The sequence below is a fragment of the Pristiophorus japonicus genome, chromosome 11, assembly GCF_044704955.1.
Source record: "Pristiophorus japonicus isolate sPriJap1 chromosome 11, sPriJap1.hap1, whole genome shotgun sequence".
NCBI classification, from domain to species: domain Eukaryota; kingdom Metazoa; phylum Chordata; class Chondrichthyes; family Pristiophoridae; genus Pristiophorus; species Pristiophorus japonicus.
Window position 1 is genome coordinate 201426858 of NC_091987.1, and position 16480 is coordinate 201443337.

Here is a 16480-nt window from a genome sequence, read left to right on the forward strand (position 1 = left end):
TTGGACAAGGTGCCACATAAAAGGTTACTGCACAAGATAGAAGTAAACGGGGTTGGGGGTAATATATTAACATGGATAGAGGATTGGCTAATGAACAGAAAACAGAGTAGGGATAAATGGCTCATTCTCGGGTTGGCAATCAGTAACCAGTGGGGTGCCGCAGGGATCAGTGCTGGGACTCCAACTATTTACAATCTATATTTACGACTGAGTGTAACGTAGCCAAGTTTGCCGACGATACAAAGATGAGAGGAAAAGCAATGTGTGAGGACACACAAAATCAAGGACATCGACAGGCGAAGTGAGTGGGCAAAAATTTGGCAGATGGAGTATAATGTTGGAAAGTGTGAGGTCATGCACTTCGGCAGAAAAAAAATCAAAGAGCAAGTTATTATTTAAATGGAGAAAGATTGCAAAGTGCTGCAGTACAGCGGGACCTGGGGGTACTTGTGCATGAAACACTAAAGGTTAGTTTGCAGGTACAGCAAGTGATCAGGAAGGCCAATGGAATCTTGGCCTTTATTGCAAAGGGGATGGAGTATAAAAGCAGGGAAGTATTGTTACAATTGTACAGGGTATTGTGAGGCCACACCTGGAATACTGCGTGCAGTTTTGGTTTCCATTATTTACGAAAGGATATACTTGCTTTGGAGGCAGTTCAAAGAAGGTTGACAAGGCTGATTCCGGAGATGAGGGGGTTGACTTATGAGGAAAGGTTGAGTAGGTTGGGCTTCTACTCATTGGAATTCAGAAGAATGAGAGGTGATCTTATCAAAACGTTTAAGATTATGAGGGGGGCTTGATAAGGTGGATGCAGAGAGGATGTTTTCACTGATGAGGGAGACTAGAACTAGAGGGTGTGGGAGCACAGTCCCGCATTTCTGAACTCTTTGCTTCAGCACGCGGTCTGAAGTTTGGATTAAGAAAACATTACAAAGGGCCAAGTCCAGCAGGAGTTTGGATTCAGAGTTAAAAAGGGGCTGCGCAGGCTGCGAAACTAATGGCCCTGATACACTTGGTGGTCGAGGTCTTTGATAAGAACCAAGATATTACAGTTGTTGTAGATTCAGATTACGTATTCAAGGGGGCTCTACTCACTTTAGAGTGGTGGGCTCACAACGGCTTTATGGCAATCGATGGGTCAGACATTAAGCATAAACAGTTATGGAAAGTTTTAAATGACACAGCCGTTAAGCAAAGGTGGGAAAATCCGAATGGTTATGGTTAAAGCACACGTAAAAAAACAGAATCGGGGCTCCATTCTGATATCAGGGAATGTGGTGGTTGATAAGAAAGCCAAAACAGCGGCTAATGAGGGTTCAATATGGTCAAAAAAGACTTCTACAGCCTGGAAAAGTAACGTCAACTTTAATCGTGCCAGGGGAATGTCTGCAGCAGCAGGGTATAATCGGTTGGGGGATATGCAGCGTGGTGATCCAGAAATAATACCTCTGTTTGAGAGCCCAGGGATTCTATGGGGTAAGAAACACAGGTCATGCATGATATGGTTATAATAGTAGAGGAGGGTCAGTGGGTGTGCTTGGTTCCTGAACCTATTAGGAGACTTCTCGTGTCATGGATACATGGCTCACTAGTTGGGGGGCACCGAAAAGTAGAGGAGGCAGTTTCACAATTAATGAAATTCGCCTGGTGGCCGGGATTAAAATGCGATATAGCTGCTCACATACAGCTTTGTTTAACTTGTGCACAGCAAAATCCCATACGCTACAAATCAAGAGGGGGCACTATTGCGGCAAGCTCGCAGGGGCCCATGGGAACAGATTCAGAGCGATTTTGTCGAGCCACTCCTTGAAGTCCGAAGGAAAAGGTTTCTGTTGGTTGTGGTGGACGCAGTCACTAGGTAGGTGGAGGCATTTCCTACGGCCAACCAAACTAGTGCCACAACTGCTCGGGTATTAGCGCAGGAAATCTTTGCGTGGTGCGGATTGCCACAGTTGATTGACTCAATGGCCCAGCCTTTGTCAGGGAAGTGTTCAAAGAGTTAAACGAATTCCTGGGAATCCCACAGCAATTTCATATTCCATATCATCCCTAGGCTGGTGGGCAGGTGGAATGCATGAATCGCACACTTAAAGCGGAGTTATCCAAAGTATGTGATCGTGCTGCGGGAGATTGGGCTAATCTTTTGCCATTCGCACTCATGCCAGTGAGGTCCCGGGTGAATCGAATGATTGGGTTATCACCATACAAGGCCTTGTTTGGCCGACCCATGCCAATGTGGGAGAACCTGTTTGTACCCATGGACCCGAGCTTGACATCCACCCTCGTAACAGAGGAGTGGGTCACCTCGCTCCAGAGGCACTTACATTTGGTTAATGGCTTGGTGGGACACATGCTCGCATGAAAAAGGAATTTGATCAAAATGCTGACCTTCGTGCCTATCAGGTCGATGATCAGGTTATAGTGATAAAAGATAGAAAGAGGCAAAAATTCCCCAAGGGAGATTGCGATGGGCCCTACAGAATAATCGATAAATTGAGTTCCTCTGTGTATCTGATCCAGATGGGAACTGCATTTGTTTGGGAACATGTGATGAAACACAAGCTTTTTGGAAAAACGACAGAGCGCGCGCGGATTAATGTTGCAAATGAATTGGGAGGCGGATAATGTTGAGTTACACGTTTTGCTGTAACGCCTGTACCCTTTCAGGATCAAGAAGTATGATACAGTGTCTGAATTGATGGTTAGGGCTGAGGGCGATGTCTGGACTTGTGTTACCAGTGCACTACCCCTCCGGATGGATGCAATAGCTCGGCAAGTAACCTGACACTTAGTGCCTTCCTGGGACATCCCCTTAATGTGACATGGAACTAGTCTGAGTGTGTAAACTTGGTCCAGCTGGAACTCAAATGGGACAGATTGGACATTGCACCATGGTAAATTGTGTATAAACCGATTCTCGGTTTAGCGCGGCACGGGGTCTTTCGGGAAAAGGGGCAGGTGTATGTAAGCATGACGTCCAACACTATCACGGTATCAATTACAAACAGCACATGATCCTGGTTGGGCATCGGCCAAATGACATAGAGCACATTCCCACAATGTACCGGATGGATTGGGCGAATAATAATCTTAGAGGTGAGTGATCAGGCTGTGTGGCAGCCAGCTGGTCCTCTGTCGGTACAGCTTAATCACCCAATGCGCGTTATTCTAGATGCTCAGTTAAGAATGACTACTTTTAAATTTTTCCCCAATTCTACCATGATTGCTCAGTCGTACCCAAAGTGCTCTGATTATATTAAAAATGAGGTGTCTTTCCAGAAGACGTGGTTCACCTCTTGGCACCGACAAAAAAGGGAATTGTTTGACACTATCTTGGGATCCACAAGGATCGGGACGGGATTATTAAATTCAATGGATGTCGAGGTCCTTAGGAATAAACTGCTGGCAATGACCTAGGCTGAAACAAAGGGATAGGCACACAAGATCCTGATGACAGAGGACTGGAAGGTCTAACTAATGCTTCAATTAATTTTAACCGGAATACCCACTCAGCCCTGATGGCATTGGGGAATTTAACACTGCAGGGTTTAAATGAGGCAGCGTGGGCTAGCCTTTGCCAAAATGTGCAATTGAGTCTGAATGAATTAAGGAACATCGTGCGAGCTTTATTTCATCGGATTGGCCACTAGATCTGGCTCGAACAGCCCTGGGACCATTTGGGCCTGAATGGGTTAAGGCTCACTTGGGAGATTGTTAGTTTGATGGTTGTTTATTTGTGGCCCTGTACCCACATAATGGTACCCAGCAAGTTGCATTTCTCATCATAAATTTTGGTTATCTGAGTGACAATGTCACAATGAGAGCTACCGAGATCCCAATGTATGCTCTATATAACGAAGCCAGTGAGACCTACTCTGAAATTGATTTGAGACAAGTACATGTGCGATAATACCCATTGGGGCAATAGTAATTTAACATCTTGTATGGAACAACCTCGCTCATGCAATGTTGAGGTTCGGCGGTTAAACAAGTCTATAATTGTAGATATGGAGTTTGGCCGAGTATGTAGAAACATAGAAACATAGAAAATAGGTGCAGGAGTAGGCCATTCGGCCCTTCTAGCCTGCACCGCCATTCAATGAGTTCATGGCTGAACATGCAACTTCAGTACCCCATTCCTGCTGTGTACATAATGTGCGTCCTTGTAACAGTTTTGTTGTTACTAACGACAAGCTACAAATATTTATGCGTCTAGTGCTTGGATCTTATTGCTCTAATTGATCTCTCCTAATTGTGCGGTGCGGTAATTTACAATTTTATTGATACAAGGTGATCACAGACCAACAGACTTTAAAATGGCATCCTGAGAATTTGAATCTATAGCAACCCTACTTTGACCCAAAGTGTGCTGCTATTTGGAAGAAGGAAATGCTGAAATGGAATACAAAACTTCAACAGCTATAGAGTTTGAATCAAGCAATTGTTGTGGATATTAACCATTACACTGCGGAAATCGAGAACATTCGGACAACCTTGGACCAGATTGGACATGTAAGCTGGTGGGAGTCATTGTTCGGATGGAGCCCGACGGCAACAGGCGTGATGAACACAATGATACACCCTGTCCTTATGCTGGTGCTGTTTCAGTTGATTGTGCTGGTCATTTTGATTTACTACGGACGTCGTGTTCGAAAACAAGGACTACAACTGGACAATGCTGTTTAACGAGCTCAAATGACCATGCAAATGTTACCCAGATAAGACCTGCAGAGAGGCGAGAAGAAGTGGGGGAATGTGGGAGCACGGTCCCGCATTTCTGAACTCTTTGCTTCAGCACGCGGTCTGAAGTTTGGATTAAAAAACAGGAATATTGGAAATTTGGATCGAAAGAGACTGTTATAGACAATGTGGTGCCTTTCAGCCATTGAGATGAGTAACTGGTCATTGTCTGGATGTTAAATATTTGAGTACCTTGGAGCTAAACGATGTTAAGTATAATAGTAATTCATGACATGTAAATATTTGAGTACCTTGGAACTAAACGATGTTAAGTATTTGAGTACCTTGTTACAGTGGGAATAATAGTAATTCATGACTAAACGATGTTAAGATTTGATGACACCTGTATGTTAATTATTTGTATGCATCATCGATACTATCTATGCATGCCGATCATCTGGTTTGTGTACAGTAAATCACAACGTCTGTATGTTAATTATTTAAATGTACCATTTATTACTATGCGAGGAAACGATCTGGTAATTCGGTTAGCAGTTCAGATTAGCAATTCAGAAAGCAGTTAGCCGTGATTTAGGACAATTCTACATCGTCTGCATGTTAATTGTCTAAATGTACTATGCAAAGAAATAAGAGTTCAAAGGCTTTTTCAGTATAAAGATAAGAGTTTGACATTCGACACTACACACTGGAATCTCAGAAGGTGTGTCACAAGCAGCCACGGAAATCAAAGCAAGCTGCCTTTGAGAAGTATCACTTTCAGACTTGGTTTGTTTAGTATATTTAAATAAAAGACACGATCCTGCCTTTACGACAACTGAGTGCGTGTGTAATTCAACCTTTGAAGCAACAAAGCGAAAAGAGCAAGACAGACGTTTACAACAGAGGGCATAATCTTAGAATAAGGGGCCGCCCATTTAAAATTGAGATGAGGAAAAATTTCTTCTCTCAGAGGGTTGTGGATCTGTGGAATTCTCTGCCTCAGAGAGCTGTGGAAGCTGGGAAATTGAATAAATTTAAGACAGAAATAGACAGTTTCTTAAACGATAAGGGAATAAGGGCGGGCAGGGAGTGGACCCGAGTCCATGATTGGATCAGCCATGATCATACTAAATGGCGGAGCAGGCTTGAGGGGCCGTATGGCCTTTTCCTGCTCCTATTTCTTATGTTCTTAAATCCAATAGGGTATTCAGAAGAGAATTCTTTACCCAAAAAAATGATGAGAATGTAGAACTCGCAACCACAGGGAGTGCTTGAAGCAAATAGTTTAGATGCATTTCAGGGGAGGCTAGACAAGCATATGAGGGCGAAGGGAATAGAGGGAGATGTGGATTAGATTTAGATGAGGAAAGATAGGAGGAGGCTCAAGTGGAGCATGAACACCAGCATGGACTGGTTGGGCTGAATGGCCTGTTTCTATGCCGTATATGCTATGTAATCCTATGTAAATCTTCTACAATGAATTGAATAGAGATATCAGTAATTTTAAAAACATTCCTCCACTGCAATCAGTTCTGCCTACCAAATTGTTTAATTTAACAAATGAAACTAAAATCCTCTAATCTGGAATTATGACAAAATTCAAGTTCTTTATTGTAAATAATCAGTAACCCAATTACTACACATGAATAACTTTACTGTTAATAGACCATTGTTTTCTCCATAATGTCTAACATTACAAAATTCTAAACCTGACAAAATAAATTTAGAACAGGGCAAACTGCTAAGCTGAGCCAAAGACCATTTGCATTTGATCCTCGAGTTACAAAATAATGGCCAAGTATGCAAAAAAACTTCAAAGTCAAAGTTTGCAATGATTATTGAATCTTTGATCCAATTCCCTCCTCTTTTTGGTGATTTAAAAAAACTAATAACTGAAAAAAGATGTTAGAGCTGGGAACAGAACACCTTTGTCATCCAATCAGGGGTAACTCAGCCAGAAGCAAAGCAGTGCTCTTCCCCAACCTCAAAAGAATAGCCTTTACTACAACAGAAGAACATAAGAATCAGGGGCAGGAGAATGCCAAACAGCCCTTTGAGCCTGCTCCACCGTTCAATAAGACCATGGCTGATTTTTGACTTCAACTCCACTTTCCTGACCTATCCCCATATCCTTTGATTCCCTAAGAGTCCCCAAATCTTTAATCCTATGAGTCACTGTTGGATTTGAATCCAGTTGCAAAGGTTAAAAAAAAGGGTCAGTGTGCCAATCCATCTCAAACCTAATTCCTTTGAAAATGTTTAAATATTGTCCTTCTGTTTTGATCCCCTAAACTACCAACCATTCTCCAGCTGAGCAAGCTAGTAGCTGTTTTGCTCCATTGTCTCAGTCAATGCTTTTTTAACGCAGCCATCAGAGGTGCACAACAGTGATCTGCAATAACTCAGCCTACCAAATTCCTTTCCTTTGGGAAGTATCGAGTTTCAACTTCGCAACTCCACAATGGGGCAACCTCACCACCTGGAGAATTAAAGGCATTAACTCATATTCAAAAATCTCACTGATAACTCCAACATGCTGCTCGCTTCTGCAATCCTTAAAGTAAATCATTTACCAATGCTGCTAAAATTAGAGTAGGTATTACTTTTGTACCTGGCTAGCTGTACAATAGCCAATCTCCTCTCTCAAAACATGAAAAGATTCCTTTTGAGTTTTCTTACCATCATAGCCCATGCGTGGTGGATCAATCGGAGGAAACCATGGTTTCAAATCCTGCAATTATAAGTAAATAATTATTAAAGCAAATCTATTAGCAGCTCATTCATTCAATGTCAAAAACGACCAAATTAAACAGCATATGATTTTAATTACATTTAATACATTTGACAGAAATCTAAAATACCCTTTGTTTTCTATGCAATAATCATTTAAGAAATAAATAGTTGTTTCCCATGGCTGGAGAGTCTAGAACTATGGGTCATAGTCTCAGGATAAGGGGTTCGTCATTTAGGACTGAGATGAGGAGGAATTTTTTCACTCAGTAGGATGGCGAATCCTTAGAGTTCTCTACCCCAGAGGATTTTGAACGCTCAGCCATTGAGTATAATCAAGACTGAGATTGTTAGATTTTGGGACACTAAGGGAACAAGGGATATATGAATCAGGCGGGAAAGTGGAGTTGAGGTAGAAGATCAGCCATGATCTTATTGAATGGCGGAGCAGGCTCAAGGGGCCAGATGACTACTCCTGCTCCTATTTTTTTGATATGTTCTTCCACAGTTTGTAATGTAATCGGCTGGTGCTGTAGCATCAAATGGAAGAATTTTATTTCTTCTAGTCACATCTACTATTTAAAAATTCCAGATGTCATAAAGCAGACTTGAACCATCAAAGATGCCGAACCTGATGGATGCTGGAATCTGGAATATCAAACAACCCCCATGCTACTAGCAGGCTGCAGTTATTCCAACTGAATATCTTGCACCATCACCAATTAAAGGAATGATGAGATTTGTATTTTGGAAATTTCGGTATAAAATAATTTTATATTGATTATTAATGATGCATAGATTAAAAAGTGCACTTCAGGTATTGTATTGTATTGCATAACAGTCGACTCTAGTGATGCATATCCAGAATCCGGAACCCTCTGGACCGAGTTCATTCCGGATTCCGCGTTTTTCCGGACTTTAGAACGTCTTTCTGACGTCACGAATCTAGAAACACCCGGGCCCAGGTTCGGGTATTTCTGAACATCAGAAGGGGGGTGGGCTCGCACGAGGAGCTGTTCGGGCCGCTGGCCCTGTCGATGAGATTGTCGGGCGGGCCCCGTCGCGGAGGTGCTGCCCGGGCGGGCCCCGTCGCGGAGGTGCTGCCCGGGCGGGCCCCGTCGCGGAGGTGCTGCCCGGGCGGGCCCCGTCGCGGAGGTGCTGCCCGGGCGGGCCCCGTCGCGGAGGTGCTGCCCGGGCGGGCCCCGTCGCGGAGGTGCTGCCCGGGCGGGCCCCGTCGCGGAGGTGCTGCCCGGGCGGGCCCCGTCGCGGAGGTGCTGCCCGGGCGGGCCCCGTCGCGGAGGTGCTGCCCGGGCGGGCCAGAAGAAGGCCCCAAGGTAAGGACAGCGGCGGCGAGGCGAGGGACGGTGTGGCGAAGCCCGAGGTCAGGCAGCAGTGGGTCTTCAAGGTCGGCAGGCCCGGATTCCAGAACATTTTACGGATTCCGGACGACACTGCCACCCATCGGTCCAGAGTCTGGAACTCCGGACTTTGGACGTTGCACCTATTAGTTTTACCTTGAAATAAAGGTCTAGACAATACTGGAATCTGTTTTTTGGTGACTTTCTGTTTAGAATTATGAAAACCGGACAGTGGTTGTAACTTTACAACACCGCTAAAAAAAACTGTCTTCACCTGCAGAACAGCCTAGCCATGCTTGCACAAATCAGACCTGCTTGCACATAATAACATTGGAACAGCAGTAAACCATTCAGCCCCTCATGCTTGATCGACCATTTAATTAGATCGTGTATATTCCTTGATAAACTTACCTAATAAAAATTAGTCGATCTGTCGTGAAAATTTCGATTGATCAAGCATCGAAGGCCTTTTGGAGGGAGATTTCTACTACCCTTTAGGTGAAAATGTGCTTCCTGATTTCACTCCTGAATGGCCTAGCTCGAATAAGATTGTGCCCTCTTATTCTGGTTTCCCCCACCAGAGGAAATAGTTTTTCTGTATTTACCCTATTAAATCATTTTAGTATTTTAAACACAATTAGATCACCCCTCAACCTTCTAAACTCACGGAAAGTTTACTCAATTTGTCCTCATAATTTTACCCTTTAAGCCCCCGTTATAAATCTGGTGAATCTGCACTTTACCTCCATCCAAGGTCAAATATCCTTCCTGAGGTGTAGTGCACAAAACTGAAAGCAGTACAGGTTTGACCTCCCGAATCCGGAAACCTCAGGACTGAGGCTGTTCCAGATTTCGGGTATTTCCGGATTTCGAAACGTAGTTTCAATGTCCCGAATCCAGAAACGCCCAGGCCGAGGTTTGGGTATTTCCAGATTTCAGAACCCTTCGGCCAGCCACATTCTGGGCCAAAAAAAGCCACCCAAGAAAAACCTGTATATGAAGATCTGCAAAAAAGTTTAAAGTTTTTATTTTTTAATTCTTTTTCAGTGATTCAATAGTTAAGTGTCTTGTGATTTTTTTGCAATTTTTGTGTGTTTTCTCCCCTCCCAAGGCCCCTCTCACAGTGGTAATCGCCCTCAAGTTGGTGAGGACTGCGATTTCCGTTGATTTTTACCGCTGGGCCTTTAGAAAGCGGAGTGATTAGCGGTATTTTTGGCAAAAAATGATGAAAAAAATATTGCTATCACCAAAAAAAAAAATTCTAGCCCTATATGCGGCGTTTAAAAAAAAATGTCCGGATTTCGGAACATTTCCCGGATTTCAGACGACCCCTCTACGAATCAGCACGATGTCCGGATTTCGGAACATTCCGAATGTTTGGACTCCAAATGGAATCTGACAAAGTCTCTGTACAACTGAAGCTTCACTTCCTCACTTTTATATTCCTTGAGATAAAGGCCAGGATTCCATTAGCCTTTTTGATTATCTTTGTACCCGTGAACTAGCTTTTACAGGGACACCAAAATCCCTGTTCCTCCACAGTTCCTAGTCTCTTGCCAGTAAAATATTCCTTTTTGTTTTTCTTGGATCTAAGATCCACATTGAACTCCATCTGCCACAATTTTGGACATTCACTTAAATCTGTCTGTGTCTCCCTGCTCCCATCTACACAACTTACTGTGCCTCCAAACTTAGTCATCAGGTGTGCAAGCATAAAAAGCCCACTTTTTATATTCACATATGCACAAGCAGTTTTTCTTGTGTGATTGGTCCCCATTTCACACATGCTTGCAACCTTTTTGTTTAAATGTTCCACCTTTCCATTTCCATGTCCCGTATTTCAGGAAGGATATACTTGCATTGGAAGATGTTCAGAGAAGGTTCACTAGGTTGATTCCGGAGATGAGGGGGTTGACTTATGACGATAGGTTGAGTAGATTGGGCCTATACACATTGGAGTTTAGAAGAATAAGAGGTACTCTTTTTGAAACTTATAAGATAATGACGGGGCTCGAGAAGGTGGATGCAGAGAGGATATTTCCAATCATAGGGGAAACTAAAACTAGGGGACATAGTCTTAGAATTTAAAACTGACTTGAGGCGAAATTTCTTCTCTCAGAGGATTGTAAATCTATGGAATTCTCTGCTCCAAAGAGCTGTGGAGGCTGGGTCATTAAATATATTTAAGGCTGAGATAGACAGATTTTTGAGCAATAAGGGAATAAAGGGTTATGGTGAGCAGGCAGAGAAGTGGAGCTGAGTCCGTGATCAGATCAGCCATGATCTTATTAAATGGCAGAGCGGGCTCAAGGGGCCAAATGGCCTACTCCTGCTCCTATTTCTTTTTTTCTGTTCTTATATTTCATTCCAGCTTCCCCGCCCCCCTCCCCGGCACCGCACCCAGAATCAATGTTGAACTGGTGAAAATAAGTTACATGCATTAATACAAGAGAACATTTGTAATTTGATGTCCCAACCTTGTCTGATCAATTTTGTTTAATTTAATAACATTACCAGCATGTGACCAATTTAGAAGTGCTTTGAGTATTTTGTCTGCAAAACATTTATCAAGATCTGCTGCAACATTACTAGGCCGCATTATTTCCCTCAAGATCCAGGAAGTTACAAGCAAAAATACTGTAATTCTTTCATTTTACAATAGTTTTTAAATGTTGAGTTTCCATACGCATCAAGGTGATGGGGATTGGTACACTTGCCCACCCTGGGTCAACGTCAAGCAATCTCACAACAGGTTAAAAACAAGGCAGATTCTGTTCTGTCCCCAAAAGGGAGAAATAATTTCTGCTTACCATGCATATTGACATGATAAACATTGTTCTTGAGTGCAATTATGATGTTGCTGGTGACCAGAGCAACTCTTTCCACAATGAGTTTTAAGTTCTTCTTCAAAAACAGTACTTCAGTAAGTATGAATTTTTCAATGTACTGGTCCAGCAATCCTCACTGCGCATGAGACTGAACTGGAAAGCAGCTTGTACCATGGAATCACACCAAGGAAGTGGGTTCAGAATGTACAGGTTGCCTTTAAATCCAACTAATAGTGGTGAGACTGCACTGTGATCAGTCACTGCCAAAACATGTACATTTTAATCAATTTTCTTGGTCTGGCATTTTTCAAACACTACCAGGACTACTGGTTTTTGTTTTAATATTGAACCTCCCTTATCCAGCAACCTCAGGACCGGGCCTGTGCCGGATAAGGCATTTTGCCGGTCGAGGGGAGGTCACGTGTTCAAAGGGGAGCAACGCTATACAAACATAGAAACATAGAAAATAGGTGCAGGAGTAGGCCATTCAGCCCTTCTAGCCTGCACCGCCATTCAATGAGTTCATGGCTGAACATGAAACTTCAGTACCCCCTTCCTGCTTTCTCGCCATAACCCTTGATCCCCCGAGTAGTAAGGACTTCATCTAACTCCTTTTTGAATATATTTAGTGAATTGGCCTCAACTACTTTCTGTGGTAGAGAATTCCACAGGTTCACCACTCTCTGGGTGAAGAAGTTTCTCCTCATCTCGGTCCTAAATGGCTTACCCCTTATCCTCAGACTGTGACCCCTGGTTCTGGACTTCCCCAACATTGGGAACATTCTTCCTGCATCTAACCTGTCTAAACCCGCTTTTACAGCTAGCTGCCAGCCAGCCCCCAGCCATTTTACTTTGATTTCAAACCCACCATAAAACCTTAAATAAAGAGAGAAATAGCTGTACTGTATCTAAAACCTTCAATAAAGAGAAATACCTGTACTGTGTCTTTGATTTGTTGTCTGACTGAAGCTGGGCCCAACCATTTAATAACGTGACATTTTAAATATTTTGTCCTCACCAAAGTATTCAGGTAGCTGTTTCTGTCTCAATTGAATATGCAGTTTATTAACTGCAAATACTTGATAAATAAGAGAAAATAAACACTTTTCGATCTTAGAAGCTTTGTTCCACTAGTTATTAAGGGAAACTATACAGCCAGCTCCAATATTGATGTCCCCGACCACGCGATCCACCCTGTCCACGATCTCTGTGCAGTGCTAACCGTCAGCCCTCAGCCCCGATACGGACGTCCGCGGTGGCCAGGAATGGTGCCGAATGAGGAGTGGTGCCAGGTTAAGAGAGTCCCAGATAAGGGAGGTTCAACCTGTACTGAATTCTGCATTTGGTACAACACTGTCCTTACCCAAGTCTACATTAAAAGAGAACAATTTACTGATCATAAACATAAAAAATAAATTGGTGTAAAACATTTTTTATTAAGGGAGGAGAGGGGAAGATGGAAAATAAATCTACAAGCTGATGTCTTGTTTACCTGAACCACAGTCCCCACTGATTATGAACAAACTATGTTCTGTATATCTAACCACGTCTGCTGATTGTTTGGAAAATACTGAAGATTCTCATATTAGGTGTTTTATGTGGACCTCCACATTGGGAAAGTTGTCATTGTGCACTATTGCTTTTGCGACTCCTATTTAAATGGTTTTAAAAATTGAGCTATATTTAAATAGTTGTAACTGAACAGAAATTACTTCAGCTTGTCAAAATGCACTTACCTCGTCAGAGGAAACTAGATCTGGTAAATCACTTGAATCAGAAGTAGTACAGCCATCGCTGTCCCAAATCCCAGGATCCATAACTGCAACCTAGGAACTGCAATTATTAAAAATTGGGCATGTATAATATTTTCCAGCACCTTCTGTCAACCAGCTCTCATGTCCAAGTAAAACAAAAAAAGTTGATCAACAATTTCCATTAAGTTATTAAACCTCACACCAGCAACTTTTTTTTACAACATTGGCTTATGTTACATTAGTGTGTACGTGGCTGTATGTACATATTTATCTGGGAATTAACATGCAGATTAAATATAAACAATAATACATTTTCAAATAAAAGCACAAAACATAAAACATCACTAACTCCGCAAAATAAACATTTAGGATGATTTGTGTGCGCGCGCGCCCATCAGCTTTCTGCAATGCAGGACAGAATTTTAAACATTATTTAAGCAGGGGAATTATCCCCGGTGTGCTGGCTAATATTTATCCCTCAACCAACATCACTAAAACAGATTATCTGGCCATTATCACAATGCTGTTTATATGCGCAAATTGGTTACGACGTTCCCTAAATTGCAACAGTGACTACACTTCCAAAAAAAAGTACTTCATTGGCTGTAAAGCACTTTGGGACATCAGGTGGTTGTGAAAGGAGCTCCCCTGCCGCAGAGTTGTTGATGCCAGTTCATTGGATATATTCAAGAGGGAATTAGATATGACCCTGACAGCAAAGGGGATCAAGGGGCATGGAGAGAAAGCAGGAAAGGGGTGCAGAGGGAATGATCAGCCATGATCTTATTGAATAGTAGTGCAGACTCGAAGAGCCGAATGGCCTACTCCTGCACCTATTTTCTATGCTTCTATGATATAAATGCAAGTCTTTCTTTCAAAGGGGGTGACATGTTAGGACAGCCCAAAGGTGGAATATCTGGAATTGTCCTTCAGATTAATTATCAAACTTGAAACCAAATCTCACTCATTGGAAGTGAACTGAACAATTAAAATATATCTGGAATTTACCTTCAGATTAATTATGAAACTTAGAACTAAATCTTGCTCATTGGAAGTGAGTTGTGTATTTAAAATATAGCTGGAGTTGTCCATCTGATTAATGATCAAACTTGAAACCAAATCTCATTCATTGGAAGTGAATTGTGCAATTAAAATATATCTGGAATCTACCTTCAGATTAATTATTAAACTTAAACCCAAATCTGGCTCATTGGAAGCGACTTGTGCATTTAAAACATGTTGTTAACAAAATCTCATACTCCTTGAAGCAAACACACGCAGTTGCAGATTTTTGGCAGGGAGTTTTCTGCCCCTCCCGTTGATCACAGCAGCCTGAAAAGCCGCTACCTGTCTCCAACTAAAGTTTGCCCGGACACAAGCCGCCAGCTCCTGGGCTCAGCCCGAGCCAGGCAACCAGCGACCGAGCGTCCCTGCGAGCCGCCGCGTCCATAACACCGAAATCGCTCGCTTTTTTATAAATATAAATATATATATACATATTTGGTCATTTATCTGAAGCGGATAATGCAGCCGCTGCCACCACCGCCGACTGTGCCGTGGTCCTTTCAATACACGAACAACAAACGCACTCACCGCCAGCTCAACGTTGACCTTCAAAATGGCGGCCGCCTCCCGCACATCTCGCGACACCCAGCCCGAGACCCGCCGCACAGCACGCCGGGAGTTGTAGTCCTCCCTCAATGTGGCCCATTGCAAGAGTTGGGTCAGGAAGGGGAAAACCAGGAAGATTTGCATTTCACGTGCCAGCTGAGGCTCAGTGGGTAGCACGCTCGCCTCTGACGTTTAGCAGGTTGTGGGTTCACAGTCCCACTCCAAAAACTCCAGCACATCATCATCATCATAGGCAGTCCCTCGGAATCGAGGAAGACTTGCTTCCACTCTTAGCATGTGCTCTTAGGTGGCTGTACAGTCCAATACGAGAACCACAGTCTCTGTCGCAGGTGGGACAGGTAGTCGTTGAGGGAAAGGGTGGACAGGGAGCCTGCTTTGCCGCACGCTCCTTCCGCTGCCTGCGCTTGAGCACATAAATCTAGGCTGACACTCCCAGTGCAGTGCTGAGGGAGCGCTGCAGTGTCAGAGGTGCCGTCTTTCCGATGAGATGTTAAACCGAGGGACCCGTCTACTCTCTTAGGTGGACGTAAAAGATCCCACGGTACTATTTCAAAGAAGAGCAAGGGAGTTATCCAGTGTACTGGCCAATATTTATCCCTCAATCAACATAACAAAAAACAGCTTATCTGGTCATTATCACATTGCTGTTAGTGGGAGCTTGCTGTGTGCAAATTGGCTGCTGCCTTTCTCATATTACAACAGTGACTACACTTCAAAAAGAACTTCATCGGCTGTAAGGTGCTATATAAATGTATTTCTTTATATAGCGCCTTTCACAATCACCGGATGTTCCAAAGTGATTTACACCCAATTAAGTACTTTTCTTGAAGTGTAGTCACTATTGTAATGTAGGAATCACGGCAGCCAGTTTGCGCACAGCAAGCTCTCACAAACAGCAATGTGATAATGATCAGATAATCTTTTTTTTAATGATGTTGGTTGAGAAATAAATATTGGTCAGGACACTAGGGATAGCTCCCCATGCTCTTCTTTGAATAGTGCCATGGGATCTTTTAAATCCCCCTGAGAGAGCAGACAGAGCTTCGGTTTAGCATCTCATTCAAAAGACAGCATACTCTGACAGTGCAACGCTCCCTCAGCACTGCATTGGAGTGTCAGCCTACAATTATTGCTCAAGTCCTTGGAGTGGGACATGAACCCACAATCTTCTGACTCAAAGGCAAGGGTGCTACCAACTGAGCCCCTGGCTGACACTGATCAGAGTAGTCAGCATATGGAGACTAGGGCCCTGCCAACCCTCCAGCATTTTCCTGGCATCTCCAGCAATCAAAGATTAACCCCCTGGACACTGATGCAAGCAACCTGAGAGGAGAAGGAGGAACTGAAGGAAATCCTTATTAGTCAGGAAATTGTGTTAGGGAAATTGATGAGATTGAAGGCCGATAAATCCCCACGGCCTGATAGTCTGCATCCCAGAGTACTTAAGGAAGTGGCCCGAGAAATAGTGGATGCATTGGTGATCATTTTCCAACAT

At 43.2% G+C, this 16480-nt stretch overlaps 1 protein-coding gene across 5 annotated transcripts in view; it reads right to left on the reverse strand.

Moving 5' to 3' along the window:
• Nucleotides 1-14982, reverse strand: part of LOC139276434 (uncharacterized) — a 133093-nt gene extending 118111 nt beyond the window's left edge. For 4 of the 5 annotated variants that reach the window (XM_070894421.1, XM_070894422.1, XM_070894418.1 and 1 more), the window contains exons 1-3: nt 14947-14982; nt 13336-13432; nt 7363-7414 (exon numbers count right to left, since the gene is read on the reverse strand). In XM_070894421.1, coding sequence (XP_070750522.1) covers nt 7363-7414; nt 13336-13416 — 133 coding nt within the window. In that variant the 5' untranslated portion in view covers nt 13417-13432; nt 14947-14982. The other variant, XM_070894419.1, reaches the window with a different exon arrangement.
• Nucleotides 14983-16480: the final 1498 nt, after the last annotated feature.